The 26518-nt window shown below is 48.9% G+C and overlaps 1 protein-coding gene across 2 annotated transcripts in view; it reads left to right on the top strand.

The window, feature by feature from the left end:
- The window catches only part of LOC123761596 (uncharacterized), a 136910-nt gene that overhangs the window by 91256 nt on the left and 19136 nt on the right, over positions 1 to 26518 (top strand). For both annotated transcript variants that reach the window (XM_069330750.1, XM_045747616.2), the window contains exon 8: positions 26144 to 26295. In XM_069330750.1, the coding sequence (XP_069186851.1) occupies positions 26144 to 26295 (152 nt within the window). The remainder of the gene's footprint in view (positions 1 to 26143; positions 26296 to 26518) is intronic.

Here is a 26518-nt window from a genome sequence, read left to right as displayed (position 1 = left end):
TGGAACAGCGAGGAATGGCCAACAACAACAACAAGTATACCACATGTTCCCGACATAGATGCCAGCGCAGCTCCTCCTGCTGACGCGGCAGTTTCAACACCCGGGCCATCTGGTGCGAGGCGTCCTCTGTTCACCTCAACACCTCAAGCCCACTCATCAACCACAAATTCTGAAATGGACATTGAGGACATAGAACCACTTGATGTTTCTGATTTCATAGAAGATTCTACTACAAGTTTGGTGGTTCCTGTAGAAGACAATATTCCTCCAGTGCATCCAAGAAATAGAAGAATTATAGATTCAGAACAACGTCTCAACTACAAGTTGACGCATGAACTCGACACTTGGTTAAAAAACGAAGATGCCGTGTTTGTTTCAAGTCTGGCAAAAGGAGGGACGTGATATATGGATGTAAAACTTGTGATGTGGCACTGTGCGCTGCGCCTTGCTACACAAGGTACCACTGAAGAAAGATATTTTGGGTGGAGAAAAAATTACCACCGGCAACAGCTTCACTCCACCTAAGAAACATCAGATGAGCAACTTCAGGATCAGAAGCCTGAAGATGGTGGAGTGAAGAAAAAATGCTCAACTGTTGATCTTCAATCAACATAGACAGGGTAAGTACACCTATTTGGAATTTTTTATCATCTATAAGAAGTTATATTATATACGTTTTGTAGAGAATTTATTTGTGAATTTTTTGGTATCAGAATGAATATTATATCACATAAACTTCTATGAGTAAAAAAAAAAAAACGCAAAGTATGTTTGGGGGTGTGGCGGGTGTGGCTCTGGGTGTGGCGGGCGTGTGGCAGTGGGTTCCCTTTAGCCGTTGATATATCCAACACGTGGGAAATATTTGTATGTGTTATGTATATGTCTGTGTAGGAAATTTTACTGCGATCATTGTCATACAAATTATAAAATGTTTCAACAAGTATAAACATGACAAACATCAAACGAACGAAAACAATGCGTTCGTTTCTGCCGTGAACGCATACTGAGAGACGTGGTTCTATATTTGGCGCTTCTCTTACACATGCTTTGTACAATTGTTATACATTTCATCTTATAGAAAATTTTATTGCGAACACATTGGTATAAAAAAGAAATACGTACATAGAAAAGTAGGGTCAGGAAACGTATAAATGTATAAACTTTCCAAGCATGATTTCCCCCCTGTGTTTTCGCCAGTGCGCTCGCGGCTAACTACTCTCCACTTCACACACTCTTGCGGGTGGGCAATTACCTATATTAAACATTCATATGCATATGTCCGTGTAGAGAATTTTATTGCGATTCCAATGATACCAAAATTAGCGATGTAGGACAACTGTAGGCTTCGCAACCATTAAGAGAGTGGAAACATTTTGTTGCTGTTTGGCGCTCTCGGCGAGTGATCTGCATAGTTTTTTATTTGGTGTTGATACTCCTTATGCTTGGGCGGCATTTTATAGGTATGCTCTTATAGACAATTTCATTGCGAACACAGTGATACCAAATTTAAATATGTGCGCCTTCAATTATTGTCAGGACAGTCAAAAGAGTGTACACTTTTTCGGTCTTACCGCGTAGGCGCGCGAAGTGCCGAAAGCATCTGGGGTATTGTTTTTTTTTTGAGCGCCGAGAGCGCGAAAGTGTTAAGATGTTGGTAATTTTCAAGTAACATTCAGGTAGTATATACTTTATACTGTATAACAAGTGGACCACACAACAAGTGAACCATATAAACCAAACACCTCCTTCCCTCCCCTCTCTCAATGTCTTCCCTCCCCTCCCTCATTATCTTCCATCCCCTCCCTCATTATCTTCCATCCCCTCCCTCATTATCTTCCATCCCCTCCCTCATTATCTTCCATCCCCTCCCTCATTATCTTCCATCCCCTCCCTCATTATCTTCCATCCCCTCCCTCACTGTGTTCCTCATAACATGAGAACAGCAGGTGATGGAGGAAGGAGCTACTAATGGGGTCGAAGGAGCTGCTATAACAGGGTCTAGGCCTGGCTACCCGGACATCTGTCAGCATCTGCTCGCAGATGCCAGCTGTGCATAATTCATAAATAAAACTATATTTGTTTAATTAACAAATAGGAAACTATAAAACATGTTATCGATTAATAATGTATAGTTATATACGAAAATTAACATATTTTGGCATAAATATTTTACAACTAAGATTACAAAATTTAATACAGTATGGGGTGAGAGGTTTGGCACCATCGCCTTGGTCAGCAATTCTGCCCTCCGCCTTCCTTACCACCACCCCTCGTCTCGGGCCTCGTAGCCTGGTGGATAGCGCACAGGACTCGTAATTCTGTGGCGCGGGTTCGATTCCCGCACGAGGCAGAAACAAATGGGCAAAGTTTCTTTCACCCTGAATGCCCCTGTTACCTAGCAGTAAATAGGTACCTGGGAGTTAGTCAGCTGTCACGGGCTGCTTCCTGGGGGTGGAGGCCTGGTCGAGGACCGGGCCGCGGGGACACTAAAGCCCCGTAATCATCTCAAGATAACCCCTCTCCCTGCCTCCCTCAACACAACCCCTCTCCCTGCCTCACTCAACACCACCCCTCTCCCTGCCTCCCTCAACACCATCCCTCTCCCTGCCTCCCTCACCACCACCCCTCTCTCTACCTCCCTCAACACCACCCCTCTCCCTGCCTCCCTCAACACCACCCCTCTCCCTGCCTCCCTCACCACCACCCCTCTCTCTACCTCCCTCAACACCACCCCTCTCCCTGCCTCCCTCAACACCACCCCTCTCCCTACCTCCCTCAACACCATCCCTCTCCCTGCCTCCCTCAACACCACCCCTCTCCCTGCCTCCCTCAACACCACCCCTCTCCCTGCCTCCCTCACCACCACCCCTCTCCCTACCTCCCTCACCACCACCCCTCTCCCTGCCTCCCTCAACACCACCCCTCTCCCTGCCTCCCTCACCACCACCCCTCTCTCTACCTTCCTCAACACCACCCCTCTCCCTGCCTCCCTCAACACCACCCCTCTCCCTACCTCCCTCAACACCACCCCTCTCCCTGCCTCCCTCAACACCACCCCTCTCCCTGCCTCCCTCACCACCACCCCTCTCTCTACCTCCCTCAACACCACCCCTCTCCCTGCCTCCCTCAACACCACCCCTCTCCCTACCTCCCTCAACACCATCCCTCTCCCTGCCTCCCTCACCACCACCCCTCTCTCTACCTCCCTCAACACTACCCCTCTCCCTGCCTCCCTCACCCCTCTCCCTACCTCCCTCAACACCACCCCTCTCCCTGCCTCCCTCAACACCACCCCTCTCCCTACCTCCCTCAACACCATCCCTCTCCCTGCCTCCCTCACCACCACCCCTCTCCCTACCTCCCTCAACACCATCCCTCTCCCTGCCTCCCTCACCACCACCCCTCTCCCTGCCTCCCTCAACACCACCCCTCTCTCTACCTCCCTCAACACTACCCCTCTCCCTGCCTCCCTCACCCCTCTCCCTACCTCCCTCAACACCACCCCTCTCCCTGCCTCCCTCAACACCACCCCTCTCCCTACCTCCCTCAACACCATCCCTCTCCCTGCCTCCCTCAACACCACCCCTCTCCCTACCTCCCTCAACACCATCCCTCTCCCTGCCTCCCTCACCACCATCCCTCTCCCTACCTCCCTCAACACCACCCCTCTCCCTACCTCCCTCAACACCACCCCTCTCCCTGCCTCCCTCAACACCATCCCTCTCCCTGCCTCCCTCAACACCACCCCTCTCCCTACCTCCCTCAACACCACCCCTCTCCCTGCCTCCCTCACCACCACCCCTCTCCCTACCTCCCTCAACACCACCCCTCTCCCTACCTCCCTCAACACCACCCCTCTCCCTGCCTCCCTCACCACCACCCCTCTCTCTACCTCCCTCAACACCACCCCTCTCCCTACCTCCCTCAACACCACCCCTCTCCCTACCTCCCTCAACACCACCCCTCTCCCTACCTCCCTCAACACCATCCCTCTCCCTGCCTCCCTCAACACCACCCCTCTCCCTACCTCCCTCAACACCACCCCTCTCCCTACCTCCCTCAACACCATCCCTCTCCCTGCCTCCCTCAACACCACCCCTCTCCCTGCCTCCCTCAACACCACCCCTCTCCCTGCCTCCCTCAACACCACCCCTCTCCCTGCCTCCCTCAACACCACCCCTCTCCCTGCCTCCCTCAACACCACCCCTCTCCCTACCTCCCTCAACACCACCCCTCTCCCTGCCTCCCTCACCACCACCCCTCTCCCTACCTCCCTCAACACCACCCCTCTCCCTACCTCCCTCAACACCACCCCTCTCCCTACCTCCCTCAACACCATCCCTCTCCCTGCCTCCCTCAACACCACCCCTCTCCCTACCTCCCTCAACACCACCCCTCTCCCTACCTCCCTCAACACCACCCCTCTCCCTACCTCCCTCAACACCACCCCTCTCCCTGCCTCCCTCAACACCACCCCTCTCCCTACCTCCCTCAACACCATCCCTCTCCCTGCCTCCCTCACCACCACCCCTCTCTCTACCTCCCTCAACACTACCCCTCTCCCTGCCTCCCTCACCCCTCTCCCTACCTCCCTCAACACCACCCCTCTCCCTACCTCCCTCAACACCACCCCTCTCCCTACCTCCCTCAACACCACCCCTCTCCCTGCCTCCCTCAACACCACCCCTCTCCCTACCTCCCTCAACACCATCCCTCTCCCTGCCTCCCTCACCACCACCCCTCTCCCTACCTCCCTCAACACCACCCCTCTCCCTACCTCCCTCAACACCACCCCTCTCCCTGCCTCCCTCAACACCATCCCTCTCCCTGCCTCCCTCAACACCACCCCTCTCCCTACCTCCCTCAACACCACCCCTCTCCCTACCTCCCTCAACACCACCCCTCTCCCTGCCTCCCTCACCACCACCCCTCTCCCTACCTCCCTCAACACCACCCCTCTCCCTACCTCCCTCAACACCACCCCTCTCCCTGCCTCCCTCACCACCACCCCTCTCTCTACCTCCCTCAACACCACCCCTCTCCCTACCTCCCTCAACACCACCCCTCTCCCTACCTCCCTCAACACCATCCCTCTCCCTGCCTCCCTCAACACCACCCCTCTCCCTACCTCCCTCAACACCACCCCTCTCCCTACCTCCCTCAACACCATCCCTCTCCCTGCCTCCCTCAACACCACCCCTCTCCCTGCCTCCCTCAACACCACCCCTCTCCCTGCCTCCCTCAACACCACCCCTCTCCCTGCCTCCCTCAACACCACCCCTCTCCCTGCCTCCCTCAACACCACCCCTCTCCCTACCTCCCTCAACACCACCCCTCTCCCTGCCTCCCTCACCACCACCCCTCTCCCTACCTCCCTCAACACCACCCCTCTCCCTACCTCCCTCAACACCACCCCTCTCCCTACCTCCCTCAACACCATCCCTCTCCCTGCCTCCCTCAACACCACCCCTCTCCCTACCTCCCTCAACACCACCCCTCTCCCTACCTCCCTCAACACCACCCCTCTCCCTACCTCCCTCAACACCACCCCTCTCCCTGCCTCCCTCAACACCACCCCTCTCCCTACCTCCCTCAACACCATCCCTCTCCCTGCCTCCCTCACCACCACCCCTCTCTCTACCTCCCTCAACACTACCCCTCTCCCTGCCTCCCTCACCCCTCTCCCTACCTCCCTCAACACCACCCCTCTCCCTACCTCCCTCAACACCACCCCTCTCCCTACCTCCCTCAACACCACCCCTCTCCCTGCCTCCCTCAACACCACCCCTCTCCCTACCTCCCTCAACACCATCCCTCTCCCTGCCTCCCTCACCACCACCCCTCTCCCTACCTCCCTCAACACCACCCCTCTCCCTACCTCCCTCAACACCACCCCTCTCCCTGCCTCCCTCAACACCATCCCTCTCCCTGCCTCCCTCAACACCACCCCTCTCCCTACCTCCCTCAACACCACCCCTCTCCCTGCCTCCCTCACCACCACCCCTCTCCCTACCTCCCTCAACACCACCCCTCTCCCTACCTCCCTCAACACCACCCCTCTCCCTGCCTCCCTCACCACCACCCCTCTCTCTACCTCCCTCAACACCACCCCTCTCCCTACCTCCCTCAACACCACCCCTCTCCCTACCTCCCTCAACACCATCCCTCTCCCTGCCTCCCTCAACACCACCCCTCTCCCTACCTCCCTCAACACCACCCCTCTCCCTACCTCCCTCAACACCATCCCTCTCCCTGCCTCCCTCAACACCACCCCTCTCCCTGCCTCCCTCAACACCACCCCTCTCCCTGCCTCCCTCAACACCACCCCTCTCCCTGCCTCCCTCAACACCACCCCTCTCCCTGCCTCCCTCAACACCACCCCTCTCCCTACCTCCCTCAACACCACCCCTCTCCCTGCCTCCCTCACCACCACCCCTCTCCCTGCCTCCCTCAACACCACCCCTCTCCCTACCTCCCTCAACACCACCCCTCTCCCTACCTCCCTCAACACCATCCCTCTCCCTGCTTCCCTCAACACCACCCCTCTCCCTACCTCCCTCAACACCACCCCTCTCCCTACCTCCCTCAACACCACCCCTCTCCCTACCTCCCTCAACACCATCCCTCTCCCTGCCTCCCTCAACACCACCCCTCTCCCTGCCTCCCTCACTACCACCACCAATACTCTCCCTACCACCACCCCCAACACTCTCCCTGCCTCTCCCCCTCAATGCCTCCCTCCATCAATCACTGGCTCCCATCCCTCTCGCAAGGCCTTGGAGGTCGGTGGCCTGTTACCACGTGAGGGGCCTCCGATGCCAAAACAAACTCAATACCGACCTTCGGTAATATCAACCGCCAGACTGGTATATGAGGGTCCAGATACCGATCTCCCAAACCGGTCGTTATTACCGGCAGATCGGTATAAAAGAGGGCCATTAAATTGAGTGGATACTGTGCATGGAATTCTTGCCTACTGGGGACCACGAGCCAGAACCTGGCCCCCTCTAGAGAGGCACAAGGAGCAATGGCCTATAGAGACCCCCCGTATGATTGGGAGCATTCTGTCTGCCATCGACCGGGATAGGCACCCAGAAAGGTAGGCGCCCCAAAACAAACCCCTATTCTGGTAAACTATTGCGACCGAAGACTGAACAGGTGGACAGAACTCCCCCAAACGAAAATTAGCTAACCAGCATGACATCATCATGTCGCTGTGCCGCCATCTGCGCACCCCCCCCCCCTCCCCGGGAGGGGGAAGGGGGGAGCCCCAGACCCCACCGTCAGCGACCCAACCATTAGTTCTTAAGCTGGATGTCAAAAATGCGAAAAACACCGCCGACCGGAGGGAGGGAGGGAGGGAGGGATACCAAGGAGCCTCCAGGGACTCGCCCAGAAAATGGCGTTTCATTACATTCAACGCTGGTTTTCTGGGGGGGAGCCCCGTTGGCTACCCGGAGCTAACTACCCAAGGATAAGGAAAAAACCAGGGACTTACCCGGGCGACGGTCTGTCCTCACTCTTCAACGCGAAGTCAAGACAACTGGCTGCAACCGCCAACCCAAAGCAACGCAGGCCCGACGAGGCCCAGGATCATTCCCTCATACAGGGTCCAGGGTCCTCCCCAGGTAGCGAGCGGCCAGGACCCTGTTCGATCTCCAAAAACCCCAGGCCCAAATGTCCACCCAAGACATGTTGCCAAAGACAGCCGCCAAAGCAGCAAATTTGCGAACGTCGTGGGCCCGGGGAAAAACTGCAGGCTGGCTACACTTAATAACCCTGCGGACAACCTGAGAGACCCGAGCCCGGGAACAGGGAAGAAGGGAAACTGGATCAACCCAGAGCTCATCCCCGGCAACTGAAGCTGTGGCGTGCAAATAACGGCGGAAAGCCGCAACCGGACACAACACATGATGCACCCCGGCCGGACCAACCAAGCATCAACAACCCATGGCCCCCTCTGGAATGCAGCCATCTCATTCTTCGCCAGAAAAGGAGGAGACGGCTGCAAGCGAACATAACGACCACCAGGACCGAAAGCAGAAATCTCGGCACCGGAGGAGAGCATGAAGCTCTCGAACCTCACCCCCGAGGCCAAAGCCAACAGGAAATGAGGCTTAGGAAAACAGTCCCGAACGGAAGGGGTCACAACAAACCGAGGCAGAGAGAAACGAGACCACGCGGTCCAAAGACCAAGACGGCTCAGGCGGCGCATGGGCAGGCCGGAGGTGAAACAATGCATGAAACAACTTACGAAACGGGGCGGAAGTAACATCAACACTGAAAGCAAACTGAAGCGACTCCGCCAACGCCGCATGATACAGTATTCAGCATAAGATCACGGTCCTGAAACAACCGAGAGAGAAAGGACAACCCTATCAGAGACCAAAGAACACCGACGCAGTGATAGGAAAAACCGGAAGGACCGCCAGGAAACCTCATACTGCCGCTAAGACGAAGCACACAGGTGGGAGACCAACAACGAAGCCACCTGCGCACCATACAAGGAATGATAAACCCGAGTCAAAAACACCAGACGTGAAGACTCGAGGAGAAAACCGAACCAGCCTCGTACAGGGCTGGACCGATCTGCTGAAAGAGGCGGAGCCGCGGGAAGACCCTTGGGTTCGGACACCGAGTAAGCAGCGCCTAAAACCAAGGCTGAGCCAGCCACCAAGGAGCCAGAAGGACAACTCGACCTCGATAAGTCTCCAAGAGAGTCAAGACTTGGAGCAACAGCGGAACTGGGGGAAAGAGGTACAGGTAACCCCACCTCACCTAGTTCTGCCGGAAGGCGTCGACCCTGACGGCTTCGCAGTCGGGAAAAGGCGCCACGTACACCGGGAGACACCTCGACCACGCTGACGTGAAGAGATCCACGTCCGGAGTCCCGAACATCCGGCACAGCCAACCGAATGAGTCGGCATCGACCGTCCATTCCATGGAAAGGGGGACGGAACCGGGACAGCCCATCCTCCAGGACGTTGGACACCCCTCGGACATGAACCGCCCGGAGAGCCCAACCCCAAGAACTCAGCAGACGGGTCACCCGAAGCGACCAGCCTCAAAGAGCCAAGGACCACATTGAACCCCTGCAGTTCAAACAATGAACCACTGGGGAGCAGTTCGAATGTAGCCTGATCGTCGATCCATGAGCGACTCGAATCCTCTGTAGATCCACACCGCCGCGAACTCCCGTACCGTGCTGTGAGCCCGATGGAAGGACAGACCTCATCGCCCCTGGCCGGCCTGGCGAGCACTGGTCACAAAACCCCAGCCAAGAGACGACGTGTCCGTGTACACATCGAGCGAGGGCTCGAGAAGGCGCCAAGGTACCGAACCCCGAAAAACCTGAAGAGGAAGCCGGCGACGCAGCAACTGACGCAAAGCCCCCAGAGGTCGAACCCAACGGTCGCAAGAGAGGCGGAAGGGACAGCCCCGAAGGAACCAGAACAGCCGAAGAAGCCACACCCGACCCGGCGAGTAGACCATCATGGCAAAGTTCAGGCTCCTGCACAAACTCTCGAGCAACCGCCTCGTGACCCGGGAACCCCTCAGAAACGGGCGAAGACGGGACCGCAGGCGCAAGAGAGCCGCCGGAGGAAGAGACAAGGAAGCAGCGCGAGCATCCCAAACCAGACCCAGCCAAGACCGAACCTGAGAGGGAACCAGATGGGACTTTCTCCAGTTCACCAAGAACGTGAACCCGGCAAGCTGGGAAAGAACTAAATCCCTGGCGAGCAGACACGAGGACTGGCTGGGAGCCCAAACCAGCCAGTCGTCAAGGTAGGCCAGCACCCGAAAAACCTAGCAGACACAGGCGGGTCACCACGACCCAAGTAAGGCGTGTGAAAACGCGAGGAGCCAGATTCAACCCGAAGGGAAGACAATGAAAGCGGTAACCCTGATGCCCCACAACAAAACTGAGCCAGTCCGTGAACCTCAGATGAACCGAGACGTACCAATACGCGTCCTTGAGGTCCAGGACACCATCCAAGAGCCCCCCTCCAAAAAAAACAAAAAAGACGTACCTGGGACAGCGTAATCATCCGAAAGGAGGGGCACAAAACCCATGGGTTCAGACGGGACAAGTCCAGAATGAACCGGAGGTCCGCGCAGTCCCTTTTCGGGACTGGAAACAGGCGGGAAACCCACCTGAGGGACGAAGTCGTTTCGACCATGCCCAAGCGAACCCACTCAGAGATGACCCAACAGAGCGCAGGAGAAGAGGCCTGCCCCGCCAGCCCCAAACCCCCTGAGGGAGGAAGAACCACCCAACGCCACCACAGGCCACACGAAACAACCCGAAAAGCCCGCGAATCGTGGGACCTGGCATGAGCAAACCGGGCGAGCCGCCCCCACCATCGCCCCGTCAATGGGACGAACCGCGAAAGGGCAAACGCGCCTTGCGAGAACTGAAACGGCGAACAGGACGGATCCCACTCCGTCCAGCAACAGCTGGAACCGAAGGCGCCGCCAGCCCTGAAGCCGGCACCAAAGGCATACCCCGATGAAAAGACCCCCAAACCCTGGCACGACCCTTCCGGGAAGGCCCCCCACGAGCACCCCGGAGCAATAACAACTCAGACAATTGACCGAGGCCGCCTGCAGATACTGCATCACAGCATATTCCGTAAACAGCAACGGACAAAAGGGCAAAGACAAACGAAGAGCCAGGGCCCAGGCGGACTCCAAGGAGGAAGCCAGCACCGCCTGACGACATGCGAGGCGAGAAGCATAGAACCGCGAAACCGCATCACCCAAGATGTGTGCGAAGAGCTTCAACAAAGCAGACAACGCCCGCACCGCAGAGGGCAGCGCACCGGACCCAGCAGCGGCCCCAAGCGCTCCCACATCCAACTCGAGCCAATCCGAGGACAGCTCAAGGACGGAAAAGAAACGCAGAGCCGAAGCAAGCAGGCCACAAGTCCGCAAATCCTCCGCAATCAAGGCAGTCGAGAGGGAAGGAACCTGCACGTGAAGCTGCGCGACACCAACATCCCGTGGAAGGGCAGGGGCGAACAAGCAAGCATTCAGATGCTTGAAGTCGCCCCAGGAAAACCTGCAACGCCATAGAAACCTCTCGCCACTCAAGCGCGCGGGACCGACAGAACTTGTGCCAAGCCTCCAACGAAAAGAGAGGACAGTCTGCCAACCAGGACGACTCCGGAACTTCATAACAAAACCAGCACGAACCAGGGGATCCGTACACGAAGGAACGCGGATCCATCATGAAGGCATGATCCGGGTCACGCAAGAGGTAAGCCGCCAAGGCCTCCTGCACCTCCGAAGGCGGGAAGCCGGAAACTTCTGGAAAGACAGAACCAAAGAACCTGCAGGATCACGGAACGTAACCCAGGAAGGGGTGGACACTAAATCCAATTCGTACGCGGAGGGAGCGAAAGAGAACCCCTCTCCTTGTAACACCAAGCCCCGCTCAGAGAGTAAAAAAACATGGGCAGGGTCCAACAAGGCCCCCAAGCCAACCCCTCCCCAACCCCAGGAACCTCACCTGGGGCCGAGCCATCCTCCTGAGCCCCCACCCCCAAAGAAAAGGTGGGAGCAGCCGACAAAGCAGGAACAAAGGGGGCCCACTGGCCAGACCCAGAAGCTCCGGCAGAAGGACCAGGCTTGAATGCCTCCGCCACCGCCCCAGAAAGGGACACCCCTGAGACCGCCCGAGTCTCACAACCAACTATACCCAGCCCCGGCTCCGAAACCCTCAAGACATTTAGGAGCCGGCAGCAAGGAGGGGGGACCGAACGGGTAACAGAAGGAAAAGGACTCAGAGGGGTGGACGGAACCAGAGCCAAAGCGACTCCCACTCCCAAGTCCGGGTCCCTATAACTAAAACGGGGCATCCGGGGCAGCAACGAGCCTAGCACGTTGCAGCAATCTAAAGCGAGCATGCAACGCCTCAGCTGCCCTCACCCACATATCAGGCACAGTAGCCTTGGTGAACTGGAGAACGTACAGACAACACACGTTGCATGACTCCGGGTCAAAACAATCACTGACCCAACAGGCAGCATGGCGGAGGCAAAACTGGTGAGTGTCCCCCTGGGACAAGGGGACAGAGCAACCTTCAAACTTGCAGGACGCGAGGGGGGACTCAGGGGTCACATCCATCGGACCACGGAGCCCCCGTGGTGTTTTCCAGGGCTCTTAGCCCTAGTAACACTCTAAGGGAAGCCCAGGCAGGGTACTGCGAACCGGCACCCAAAACTACCAAACAAACTGCTATAGCTGAACCCCCGGGACGTGTACACTCACAGGGGCCAAGCGGGGAGGACCACCAACACAAAATGGAGGAATAAAGATATAGACAAACCCCCAAGAACAGCGATGGGCGGACCAACAGGCAGACACCCCCCCGCCCCCCCCACAAGGCAGAAAACAAAAACAAAAGAAAAACCCCGCAAAAGGACAACGTACCCAAGCGGAACAGAGCCGGCCGCTGTTAATGGTGAAAACTAGCTGTGCAGTACCCCGCACCCCTGCCAGTGATGAAAACTATCCCCTACCCAGAGACAAACCAGGGCAAGAAAAAACCCAGCTGACCCCAAGGGCGGCCAAGCACCGAGCAGTACACAGCACAGTGGAGGTAGACCCCAAGGTGACCCAGGGAAGGTGGCCCTAAGCCCCAAGGGCAGTACTTACAGGGCACCTAGGGAAGGTGACCCTAGGCGCATGCAGCCCGAGCACCGTGGAATATTACTCCTGGCCCACACACCACCGGAAGGGACAGCTCACACCACAAGGCACACAACTGCAACGGAAAACTGGAGCCAGAGGCACGACCGCACCAGATCCCATCAGCCTAAGAACTAATGGTTGGGTTGCCGACGGTGGGTTCTGGGGCTCCCCCCTTCCCCATCCCGGGGAGGGGGGGGTTTCGCAGACGGCGGTGCGGCGAAATGATGACGTCGTGCTGGTTAGCTAATTTTCGTTTGGGGAGTTCTGTCTACCTGTTCGGTCTTCGATCGCAATAGTTTATTTTGGGGCGATCGCAATAGGGGTTTATTTTGGGGCGCCTACCTTTCTGGGTGCCTGTCCCGGTCGATGGTAGACACAGAATGCTCCCAATCATAAGGGAGGTCTCTATAGGCCATTGCTCCTTGTGCCTCTCTAGAGGGGGCCAGGTTCTGGCTCGTGGTCCCCGGTAGGCAAGAACTCCATGCATTGACTGATGCCAGAAAGTTATACATATCCATTCAGCCTGGATAGCTCCGGGGAGCCGACGGGGCTCCCCCCAGAAAGGGGCATTGACAGAGCCGTCGCCAGATGAGGTCTACTCCACTCGAGCTGTCAGGTGGCAGTTGCCACAAATATATTATTACCTAATTATTTCAATGTCTCTGATTTTATCTGTTTTTTTTTGCTGTAATATTATTCAATACAGTGAATTGTGATACATTTATATAATAAAATGTGTGAACCATCGCTGTACTCAAAATTATGGTGTGCATATTAGTGATTCAATTATGTTCATAAAACAATAAACAAATAGTTTTGCTGTTGTTACACTATTTACACAGGTTATATATAAGTATTTGCATGTTTTGTTCACCATAACGAACCACTAAGTTGGTATTGCGAGTCAAAATGCAACGAGGAGTGACCGCCACACACCAGCCAACCACTCACTGCCACTCCCTCCCTCAACAACACCTCTCTCGCCCTCATTCTCCTCCCATAATACTGTTTTTGCATTTATTCACTATACACAGACGTTATATATAAGTATTTACATGTTTTGTTCACCATAACTGTACATCTAAGCTTATATGGTGAGTAAAGACACGAAGACGTAGCTACTCTCACAGTCAGCTGGTGGCGACTGCCCTCAAGGCCAGACACACTAATATTTCTCCTCCAACAATATTGTTTGTGGTGTTATTATGCTATATACACACATTATATATAAGTATCTACCTGTTTTATTCACCATACCTGTACAAATAAGCTGGTATGGTGCCCAAAGACCATAGTGGTCACCAGTAAACAACATGATAAGTCGTGCAGACGACGCACCTTCCTCACCAAAATGGCAGCTCCCAACCTACTCCTCTTGTTGTTATCTCACACTATACACACATTATATATAAGTACCTGTACCTACATTTATGTTCACCATAGCGAACCACTAAGCTGGTATAGTGAGTGCAGTCAATAAAAGGTGGCCACACACAGTCAGAAGACGACGCCACCACCCTCCCTCCCACAGCCTTACTCCTCCCTCCATGGAGCAGAGTGCTAAATATCACCACAATCCTGCTACTATCAGAATCCTGGTCAGTTTTATCACAGTCAGGGGTCTTCTATAAAACTATCAAAGCTAAATAATAGCAGGATCATATATATTATGGCATTTGTAGGCGATGCTGTGGTCAAAAGCTGAACAGCGGTGCTGTGAGCTCGTGCTACATGCGCCATCCTTGGTGGCTTGCTCAATACTGATGGTCTCACACCCAAGAATGTTGGCCTGGATTTTTTTCTAGGTGGCATCTGGCAACTATCGGTCGTGGCTGTACTATAGCGTCCCTTATCCCAGGCGGGGCATTTAAATTATAGCGCTAGACACGAAAGCATATATAAATGATGTGCGCGGTTTCGGTTTTGTCATTGATATCATATATATATGATATGCGCGGTTTAAAGGTTAAAGCAATAGACTGAAAGGCCTATGAAGCAAGAACGGAGGACTTTTGGACATGCCGATTTGTGAACCTCATTCTGGAGACATTCTTGTATCAACACATAAAGCAGGCCACAAGATTGAGGGAAGGAGATGTACCATCAGTACTGGATCTAGTTTTCACCAAGAAAGAAGAAGAGATATTTGACATCCAGTACCTTCCTCCCTTGGGAAAGTGTGATCACGTCCTGTTAGACATTAAGGGGCCATAGTACCAGGATATAAGAAATTGTTGTAGGGTATTCATAATTTATTATCCTGATACATGTGAAAGGTGCTGCACCTAGGCCAAGTTTCAGCATCTCAGCCTAAATAGAGACGGAGAAAAAAAAAAAATTCAACCATGTTCAATTGATTTCACAGCCCATAATTGTGAACCAAAATCATTTATACGACACTCACCTATGACCTTACTATATAATAAAGATTTTTATGTCACATCTTTATCCCAGATGTATTTAGTGCAATAATACAGATTTTTAAAAGTTTCCCAAAAACGTATGCAACAAAATGAAGTGTATCATTATTTATAAAATCAATAAATCTACGTAGATAAGAATAATGACGTAATTTTTTAGAGGCGTAAACTCTACATATAATGTGCAAGTTTCATGTAAATTGAATAATAAATAAAGGCTGTGAAACCAGATCTAGTTGTAAAAGTTGGAGTTGCGTAGCGCGCGCGACAAGTTACTCTACTCGCGGTCACTCGTGACCGCGAGTATGAGCCAGCTCGTACCTTCTATGGAGAGCTCGCATGCATCTAGCTTTCAATGCTTTCCTCTTGTTCGTTTGGAAAGTCATATTGCAGTACAAATAGCAATAATAGCATGAGTTCTGGGAGATATTGTGAGAGCGCGTCAGCGATATATCCTCTCTCCAAGAGAGACAGACAGTCACTGAGGGCCTGAGCCACGTACCACCCCTCTCTCTCTCACGATACTGTTGCCAATGAGTGAGTTTATATTCATTTTATGCATAACATGTTATTTTCAACGCTATTACGAAAAATAAGACTTCTACAACGTAAGATACAATACCCCGCGGCGCACTCATGCCGCGAGGACCAGATTCACGAAAGTTGCAGCGGGAAATTTGACTCTAATTACGTTATTTTTCAAGATATCATTAAACGGTTTGGACCACAGTGTTGCCAGAACGTTGTAGTATTTTTCGTAATTTTTCGTAAATATTCCATTTTTCTTCGGATTTTCGGTTACCATGGCCCCTTAAATATGCTTTAAGATATCATCTAGAAGAAAATGGGGACATTGAAACAGATGATAAAACTCGATTTAAGAAGAGGTCACTATGGGGAGCTTCAAAAAAAATTTAATGAGTGTAATTGGACAGACTTGTTGCTAGGCAGGGAAGTAAATGAAATGTATGCCAAATTTTGCAAAATATACAATGAAGGCACACAAACATTCATACCAAAACAGAGATGCAGGGCCAGAAAACAGGAAAGGTTCGACAGAAATTGCAAGAGGGCCAGAGACCAAAAGGCACAAAATTGGAATCAGTATAGGAAGAGGCCAAATCCCCAAACATACCAGCGATACAAAGATGTAAAAAACAACTATACGGCAGTAAGGAGAGAGGCAGAAAGAAATTTTGAAAAAGGGATAGCGGATAAATGTAAAACAGAACCTGGCCTATTCTACAAATTCATAAACAACAAATTGCAGGTAAAGGATAATATCCAGAGGTTGAAAATGGGAAACAGATTCACGGAAAATGAAAAGGAAATGTGTGAAACATTAAATGAAAAGTTCCAAAGTGTGTTTGTACAAAATGAAATCTTCAGAGAACCAGACACAGTAAGAATTCCAGAGAACAACATAGAGCGTATAGAGGTGTCTAGAGATGAAGTGGAAAACATGCTAAAGGAGCTCAGTAAGAACAAAGCAGTTGGCCCAGATGGAGTTTCACCATGGGTTCTGAGAGAATGTGCATCTGAGTTCAACATTCCACTTCACCTGATGTTTCAGGCATCCCTGTGTACAAGAGTCGTAGCAGACGTGTGGAAACAGGGTAACATCGGTGATCTTTACTCTACTTCAAATTGTTTCAATTTTTTGTGTACTTACATTTATTGTTGTGTTTTGCTACAATTATTTTCTATTTACAGCAGATTTAGTATTTAACTTGTTCTTGTAATAGCTTAACTTATTGTATCGTGACATTATTGCATCTATATGCTTACTGATATTGATCCAGATCGAAATCTTCTGTCCCATATCCACACAAATCAGCACATTGATCATCATTATTGCAGGTATTACACAGCAAATCTTGCAAAAAACAAACTTCTAAATAGCACCTGCTTATCAGTTTACAACCAAAATGTTAGGTCACTTGGTAAACATTTTGATGATATAAATGCACTACTCACAGCACTAGGTACTAAATTATCATTCATCATTTTAACAGAAACTTGGCTAAATAAAGACTATACCCAACTCTACAACTTAGCTGGTTATAAAACCATTCATAACTGAAGGCTTAATAAAAAAGGAGGTGGCACAGCAATATATTACAAAGATACCTTCATCTGCAATAGTGTCATTAGTGATAGAGATGACTATTGTGAATATACCTTTGCCAAGTTCTCCAGTAAATCCCTTAAAATCCTCCCTGACTATCGGTGCCATCTATAGATTTCCTAATACCAACATAGCTTCATTCTAAGACAACGTAAGGAATCTTATCATAAATAACAATCTCAACAAATATCACATCATTCTAGGAGGTGATTTCAATATTGACCTGGGTCTTCAAAATAACCCTCAAGTTGACTATTTCCGTAACAGCATGCACTCCTGTATGCTAATCCCCACAATCACCAAGCCCACCCGAGTCACTCAAACATCTGCCACTACCCTGGATCACCTATGGACTAATATAACAGCTCCCCTTACATCTGGGGGTAATCTATGATAGAACAACTGACCACTATCCTACCTTCCTCATAGCAAACATGGATACAATACCTCCAGAAAGCAAGACACTCTCATTCAGGCTCCACACCAGAAATAAATATCTCTTTGATATCCCCAGGGTCAAACTTAATCTGTGTAAACACTCTATGCAAATTAAGGGACCTAGTCTATGGAACTCACTCCCTAGTGAATTGAAAAACTGTAAAACTTTTGCCTTATTTAAAAGCAAAACCAAAAAGTACCTAACTTCATCTATTTAGTTTCCTACAATGAGCTTTAAATTTGCTCTGTATCTAGTGTTACCCAATCTCCTAATTTTTATGTAATATCAAACAACCTTATCATTGTGTTCATTGCTGTCTTCTTTTATGTGCTAGCCATATGCTGTATTATGACTACCAATTTTTGTCAACTACCATTCAAGCTGTCCTTGCAATCAATCTTATATTGTTTCTGCTGTATTGTGCCTACCAATTTGTTGTCAACTACCATTTTAAGCTGTCATTGCAATCAATCATAGCTACCTATGTGCTTTAATATACTGTACCTACAATTTTCTCTCATCTTTTTTTTTTCATTCCATGTAATCTGTTATCATTTTTTTGTCTATAAATTTTGCAAGTATTTACCTCCTTAAAATTTTCTTAAATTAAGGACCTGCCCGAAACGCTGCGCGTGCTAGTGGCTTTACAAGACTGTAATTACCATATTTGTATCCTCACATTCCTTATGTACATTCTTGTATATGCATAAATAAATAAATAAATAAATAACATAGTGAATCAGCTTTAGGCATTCTCTATGCACTTCACAATATTAACTGGGAATCTGAATTCAATAATACACAGGATATAAACTCATTAGCTAACTTCTTTCTCTCCAAAACTCTAAGCCTCTACAACACTCACTGTCCCCTCCTTACCAAACAAGTAACTGACAAAAGAAAAACAATCTGTGGCTCACAAGTGGCATAATCAAATCAATCAACAAAAAACATGAATATGAAATGAAATTTAGGAGTGGCCTAGTTACAAAGGAAATAGTTAAAAGGTACTCATCAGTGCTTACCAGTATCGTAAGAAAAGCCAAACTTTCATATTATGAGGCTAGATTCAAAGAAGCAAAAGGCAATATGAAAAGCACATGGAATACCATCTCTAATATCCTAGGAACTAAACAACACTCCCACAGCCAGATAACACTCTCTAAGGATGGCTTTACACCGTCAACTCATTTAGAAATGGCAAATGAATTTAATAGCTTCTTTTCATCGGTTGGTGCTAACCTTGCCAGTAAAATCCCACAGACTCAGACACATATCAACACATAGCTCTCAGGCAGCTATCCAAACTCTCTTCTCCTTTCACCAGTCAGCCCGACAGATGTTGTGTCCATCATACACTCACTAAAAACCAAAGCTGAGAACATCAGTGAAATACCATCCATTATATACAAGAGAGCCTCCCAAGCCCTTGCACCACCTATAGCTCTGCTGTTCAACAAATCCCTTGAGTGTCATACCTTCCCTGATATTCTTAAAAAAGCAAGAGTAACGCCAGTTCATAAAGGAGGTAATCCGGCAGACATAAACAATTATAGACCAATATCAAACCTACCCATCCTATCAAAAATATTTGAAAAAATTATCTACAAACAGTTCTACTCCTATCACGTAAAATTCGACATTCTTAGCCCCTGTCAGTTTGGCTTCCGCTCCCAAAAGTGTATCAACGCTCTCAAAAGAGTACCAACGATGCAATTATTAGTCTTCTTGATATTATTTACTCAACCCTTGACAAAAATGAGTTTCCGATTGGACTCTTCATTGACCTGAGAAAGGCCTTTGACACTGTTAATCACAATTACCTCTTACGTAAACTCCATCATTATGGAATCCGAGGCCATGCACTGGACTATATCCAATCCTATCTTAGTGACAGACTCCAATGTGTAACCATCAATAATATAACCTCTCCCACTCTACCAATAACCGTTGGAGTGTCACAGGGCAGCATCTTGGGACCTCTCCTATTTCTTATATACATCAATGATCTGCCTAGTGTCTCTAACATTCTGAAACTTATTTTGTTTGCTGATGATACTACCCTCATCTACTCTAACCCCAACCCACATACACTAAATGATGTTGTTAATAATGAACTAAAAAAAAGTCCACTTATGGATGTCAACCAATAAACTAACACTTAACATAGAAAAGACCTACTACATTTTATTTGGATGCAAATCTTCAAATGCAATTCAGCTTCAGATAGATAATGTAAACATTAGCAATAAAAATGATGGAAAGTTTCTTCGCCTATTCCTAGACAAGAGACTCAACTTCAGCACCCACATACAACACATAACTAAGAAAGTCTCTAAAACAGTTGGGATACTCTCCAAAATCAGATATTATGTACCTAACTCTGCTCTCATCTCTCTATATTATGCACTAATCTATCACTATCTTAATTATGGTATCTGTGCATGGGGTTCAACCACTGCAAACCACCACAAGTCCATCATCACCCAGCAAAAATCTGCTATCAGAATAATAACAAATTCTGCTTTCAGACAACACTCAGCCCCCTTGTTTAACTCCCTTAACATGCTAAACATAATCTCACTCCACAAATTTTCTTGTGTCAATTACATTTACAAAACCCTGTTCTTAAATGCAAATCCTGCTCTGAAACTCTCCCTGGACAGATGTATTAGGACCCATTATCACCACACCAGAAATAAATATCTCTTTGATATTCCCAAAGTTAAACTTAATCTGTGTAAACACACTATGCAAATAAAGGGACTCAGTCTATGGAACTCGCTCCCTAATGAATTGAAAAGCTGTCCAACTTTTGTGTCATTCAAAAACAAAACTAAAAAGTACCTAATCTCATCTGCATAGTTTTTTTTTTACCTTGTTGCTTTAAAATTGCACTGTATCTATTGCTACCCAATTTCCCTATCTTTATGTACCCAATCCGAACATCTTTACCATTGTGATCTTTGCTGTCTTCTTATATGTGCTATCAATCTGCTGTACGGTTTCTGTTAATCTTGTTTAAATTACCAATCAACTTGTCAATGTAATCAACCAGAGTTTTAATATACCAATGTGCTTTAATATACTTACTATTCTCTCTCATCTCATTTTTTTCTTGCAATGTATCTGTTATCATTTTACTAATTCTGCTAGAATTTACCTACTTAAAATTATCTGTTAGATTAACCCTTCAATTGCGCATCGCATCATATGATGCTTTGACCGACTTGCAGTAAATTGCGCATCGCATCATGTGATGTGTTGGAGTACTACGCAAGATTTAAACAGCCCGCGGATACACGGGGTTCACCACATCGTCATCAGGGCTCTTGTAAACAGATGCCATTTAAAAAAAAAATCGTGGGCCAAACTCCCGGGTGTTATTGGCCTCAGTATTGAGTGAGCAACCAAGCCTGACGCACGCAGCATGAGCTAACAGCACTGCTGTTCAGCTTGTGACCACAGCATCGCCTAAAAATGCCAAAATATACTTGTTCATGCTATTATGTAGCGATGATATTATTACAGAAGACCCCTGACTGTGATAAAACTGACCAGGGTTCTGATAATAGCAGGATTGTGGTGATATTTAGCGCTGTGCTCCATGGAGGGAGGAGTAATGCTGTGGGAGGGAGGATGGTGGCGTTGTCTTTTGAGTGTGTGTGGCCACCTTTTATTGACTGCACTCACCATACCAGCTTAGTGGTTCGCTATGGTAACACAAATGTAGATACTTATATATAACGTGTGTATAATGTGAGATAACAGTGAGAGTAGGAGGTTGGGAGCCGCCATTTTGGTGAGGGAGGAGCGTCGTCTGCAGGACTTGTCATGTTGTTTACTGATGACCACGATGGTCTTTGGGCACCATACCAGTTTACTTGTACAAGTATGGTGAATAAAACAGGTAGATATTTATATATAATGTGTGTATATAGCATAATAACACCACAAACAGTATTGTTGTAGGAGAAATATTAGTGTGTCTGGCCTTGAGGGCGGCCGCCACCAGCTGACTGTGCGAGTAGCTACGTCTTTGTGCCTTTACTCACCATACAAGCTTAGATGTACAGTTATGGTGAACAAAACATGTAAATACTTATATATAACGTCTGTATATAAAAGCAAAAACAGTATGGTGGGTGGAGAATGGTGGCAAGTCAGGTGAGGTGAGGTGAGGGAGGGAGTGGCAGCCAGTGGCAGCCAGTCACTGCCTGCCACTGCCACTGCCACTCAGCATACCAACTTAGTGGTTCGTCATGGTGAACAAAACATGCAGATACTTATATATAACCTGTGTATATAGTGTAATAACCGACAAAGTATTTGTTCACTGTTTGATGAACATAATTGAATCAACAATATGCACACCATATTTTTGATTACAGTGATGATTCACTCATTTTATTATATAAATATATCACACTACACACTATTGAATAATATTACAGCAAAAAAACTACGAAAAATCAATCAGAGACATTGAAATAATTAGGTAATTAACTCTTTGTGGAAATTCCGGCCTGACAGCTGGCGATCAACAGACCGCCTGGGACGCACGCTCAGTCAGCGCCTGATTTTTGCCAGAATTCCCCGCCCTATAGTGGGCAATATATGCCACTTACAATTTTTTTTATTATTTTTCCACTGATCAGTGAACACAAATTAACAGGTTAGGAAGAAAAAATTATATATATATATATATATATATATATATATATATATATATATATATATATATATATATATATATATATATATATATATATATATATATATATATATATATATATATATATATATATAAATATATATATATATATTTTTTTTTTTTATGCACCTGTGGGGTGTCAAATGGTATATAGCTATGCACCATTTAAGGGTTAAGGACCTGCCCGAAATGCTGCGCGTGGTAGTGGCTTTACAAGATTGTAAATACTATGTATTCTCTCTAACCCAATGTACCTTCTTGTATATAAATAAATAAATAAATAAATAAATAAATAAATAAATAAATAAATAAAATAAAATAAACATAGTTCCAATCTACAAAAGTGGCAGCAGGGAAGACCCCCTTAATTATCCTGTATCATATAATTAGACCTGTGTCATTGACAAGTGTTAATAGTGAAAGTATTGGAAAAACTAATCAAAACTAAATGGGTAGAACATCTGGAGAGAAATGATATGATATCATCGATAATATTATATATAAATGATATGATCTGTCTGATAAATATCAGACAGACAGTATGGTTTTCGTTCTGGAAGATCCTGTGTGTCGAATTTACTCAGTTTCTATGATCGAGCCACAGACATTTTACAGGAAAGAGATGGTTGGATTGACTGCATCTATCTAGACCTAAAAAAGGCTTTCAACAGAGTTCCGCATAAGAGGTTGTTCTGGAAATTAGAAAATATTGGAGGGGTGACAGGTAAGCTTCTAACATGGATGAAAAATTTTCTAACTGATAGAAAAATGAGGGCAGTAATCAGAGGCAATGTATCGGACTGGAGAAATGTCACAAGTGGAGTACCACAGGGTACTTGCACCAGTGATGTTTGTCTACATAAATGATATACCAGTTGGTATACATAACATGTTTGCTGATGATGCTAAGATAATAGGAAGGATAAGAAACTTCGATGATTGTCATGCCCTTCAAGATGACCTGGACAAAATAAGTATATGGAGCACTACTTGGCAAATGGTATTTAATGTGAATTAAATGTTATGTTATGGAATGCGTAATAGGAGAACATAGACCCCACACAACCTATATATTATGTGAGAAATCTTTAAAGAATTCAGATAAGAAAGAGATCTAGGGGTGGTTCTAGATAGAAAACTATCACCTGAGGACCACATAAAGAACGTGCGAGGAGCCTATGCCGCGCTTTCTAACTTCAGAATTGCTTTTAAGTACATGGATGGCAATATACTAAAGAAATTGTTAACGACTTTTGTTAGGCCAAAGATAGAATATGCAGCAGTTGTATGGTGCCCATATCTTAAGAAGCACATCAACAAACTGGAAAAGGTGCAAAGACGTGCTACTAAGTGGCTCCCAGAACTGAAGGGCAAGAGCTACAAGGAGAGGATAGAGGCATTAAATATGCCAAAACTAGAAGACAGAAGAAAAAGAGGTGATATGATCACTACGTACAAAATTGTAACAGGAATTGATAAAATCGATACGGAAGATTTTATGAGACCTGGAACTTAAAAAACAAGAGGTCATAGATTTAAACTAGCTAAACACAGATGCCGAAGAAATATAAGAAAATTCATTTTCGCAAACAGAGTGGTAGACAGTTGGAACAAGTTAGGTGAGAAGGTGGTGGAGGCCAAGACCGTCAGTAGTTTCAAAGCGTTATATGATAAAGAGTGCTGGGAAGACGGGACACCACGAGCATAGCTCTCATCCTGTAACTACACTTTTGTAACTACACTTTAATTATTACTGGACTCCTGGCTGACTGGTGGTGACACTGGACTCCTGGCTGACTGGCTGTGACACTGGACTCCTGGCTGACTGGTGGTGACACTGGACTCCTGGCTGACTGGCGGTGACACTGGACTCCTGGCTGACTGGTGGTGACACTGGACTCCTGGCTGACTGGCTGTGACACTGGACTCCTGGCTGACTGGTGGTGACACTGGACTCCTGGCTGACTGGCTGTGACACTGGACTCCTGGCTGACTGGTGGTGACACTGAACTCCTGGCTGACTGGCTGTGACACTGGACTCCTGGCTGACTGGCTGTGACACTGGACTCCTGGCTGACTGGCTGTGACACTGGACTCCTGGCTGACTGGCAGTGACACTGGACTCCTGGCTGACTGGCGGTGACACTGGACTCCTGGCTGACTGGCTGTGACACTGGACTCCTGGCTGACTGGTGGTGACACTGGACTCCTGGCTGACTGGCTGTGACACTGGACTCCTGGCTGACTGGCTGTGACACTGGACTCCTGGCTGACTGGCTGTGACACTGGACTCCTGGCTGACTGGTGGTGACACTGGACTCCTGGCTGACTGGTGGTGACACTGGACTCCTGGCTGACTGGTGGTGACACTGGACTCCTGGCTGACTGGTGGTGACACTGGACTCCTGGCTGACTGGTGGTGACACTGGACTCCTGGCTGACTGGTGGTGACACTGGACTCCTGGCTGACTGGTGGTGACACTGGACTCCTGACTGACTGGCTGTGACACTGGACTCCTGGCTGACTGGTGGTGACACTGGACTCCTGGCTGACTGGTGGTGACACTGGACTCCTGGCTGACTGGCGGTGACACTGGACTCCTGGCTGACTGGTGGTGACACTGGACTCCTGGCTGACTGGCGGTGACACTGGACTCCTGGCTGACTGGCGGTGACACTGGACTCCTGGCTGACTGGTGGTGACACTGGACTCCTGGCTGACTGGTGGTGACACTGGACTCCTGGCTGACTGGTGGTGACACTGGACTCCTGGCTGACTGGTGGTGACACTAGACTTCTGGCTGACTGGTGGTGACACTTGACTTCTGGCTGACTGGCTGTGACACTGGACTCCTGGCTGACTGGTGGTGACACTGGACTCCTGGCTGACTGGCGGTGACACTGGACTCCTGGCTGACTGGTGGTGACACTGGACTCCTGGCTGACTGGCGGTGACACTGGACTCCTGGCTGACTGGTGGTGACACTGGACTTCTGGCTGACTGGCTGTGACACTGGACTCCTGGCTGACTGGTGGTGACACTGGACTCCTGGCTGACTGGTGGTGACACTGGACTCCTGGCTGACTGGCGGTGACACTGGACTCCTGGCTGACTGGCTGTGACACTGGACTCCTGGCTGACTGGTGGTGACACTGGACTCCTGGCTGACTGGTGGTGACACTGGACTCCTGGCTGACTGGCGGTGACACTGGACTCCTGGCTGACTGGTGGTGACACTGGACTCCTGGCTGACTGGTGGTGACACTGGACTCCTGGCTGACTGGTGGTAACACTGGACTCCTGGCTGACTGGTGGTGACACTGGACTCCTGGCTGACTGGTGGTGACACTGGACTCCTGGCTGACTGGTGGTGACACTGGACTCCTGGCTGACTGGCAGTGACACTGGACTCCTGGCTGACTGGTGGTGACACCTGGTGGGGGGGGGAAGGAGAGAAGCAGTTGGGTGATTTGTTAGCTATTTGTGGGTAGTTTAGGGCATTGGTATTTGTTTGTGCCAAACATTCCTTCATGAATGGTGGTTTCATGAATGTTTGAGTTTTGTGACCAACTTTCATGCTTTTTGAGACATTCCATCAGTGTGCAGTTGAAACCCTGTGCTTCCCCAACTTGTGGTCCCTGGTGTTGGTAATAAACCATATGAAAGTCAGAAATGCCTTGTAAGACAGTATTAACCCTGGTTACCACGGTTTATAACTGTTAATAATCCCCTCTACTATTTACAGAATATGATGCGGATGGTACTGGTGGTTATGACCGGGTTGGTGGTGAATGCTGTCCCCAACTTTGCCATTCTGATGAGTTTGATTGGTGCAACATGCTGCACTCTTTTGGCCTTTATCCTTCCAGCAGCTTTTCATCTCTCAATATTCAAACAGTAAGTTTATAGTGGAGAGAAGGAGTCACTCAAGCTACTACTCTACATGTTTACTGATGATCTCTAAATGTTTTCTTGTTCCACCCGTACTTCTTTAATAGATCGGTCATATTTTAGTGAAAGACAGTGTTCATCATTGTTGATGTCGCTAAACTCAATACTCTATATGAGCTGCTCGAGTGTATTTGGGGTGCTCTATATGAGCTGCTTGAGTGTATTTGGG

This window comes from Procambarus clarkii, chromosome 24, assembly GCF_040958095.1.
Source record: "Procambarus clarkii isolate CNS0578487 chromosome 24, FALCON_Pclarkii_2.0, whole genome shotgun sequence".
Taxonomy (NCBI): Eukaryota; Metazoa; Arthropoda; class Malacostraca; order Decapoda; family Cambaridae; genus Procambarus; species Procambarus clarkii.
The sequence above is the reverse complement of the archived record's forward strand: the minus strand, read 5'-3'. Positions and strand labels throughout refer to the sequence as shown.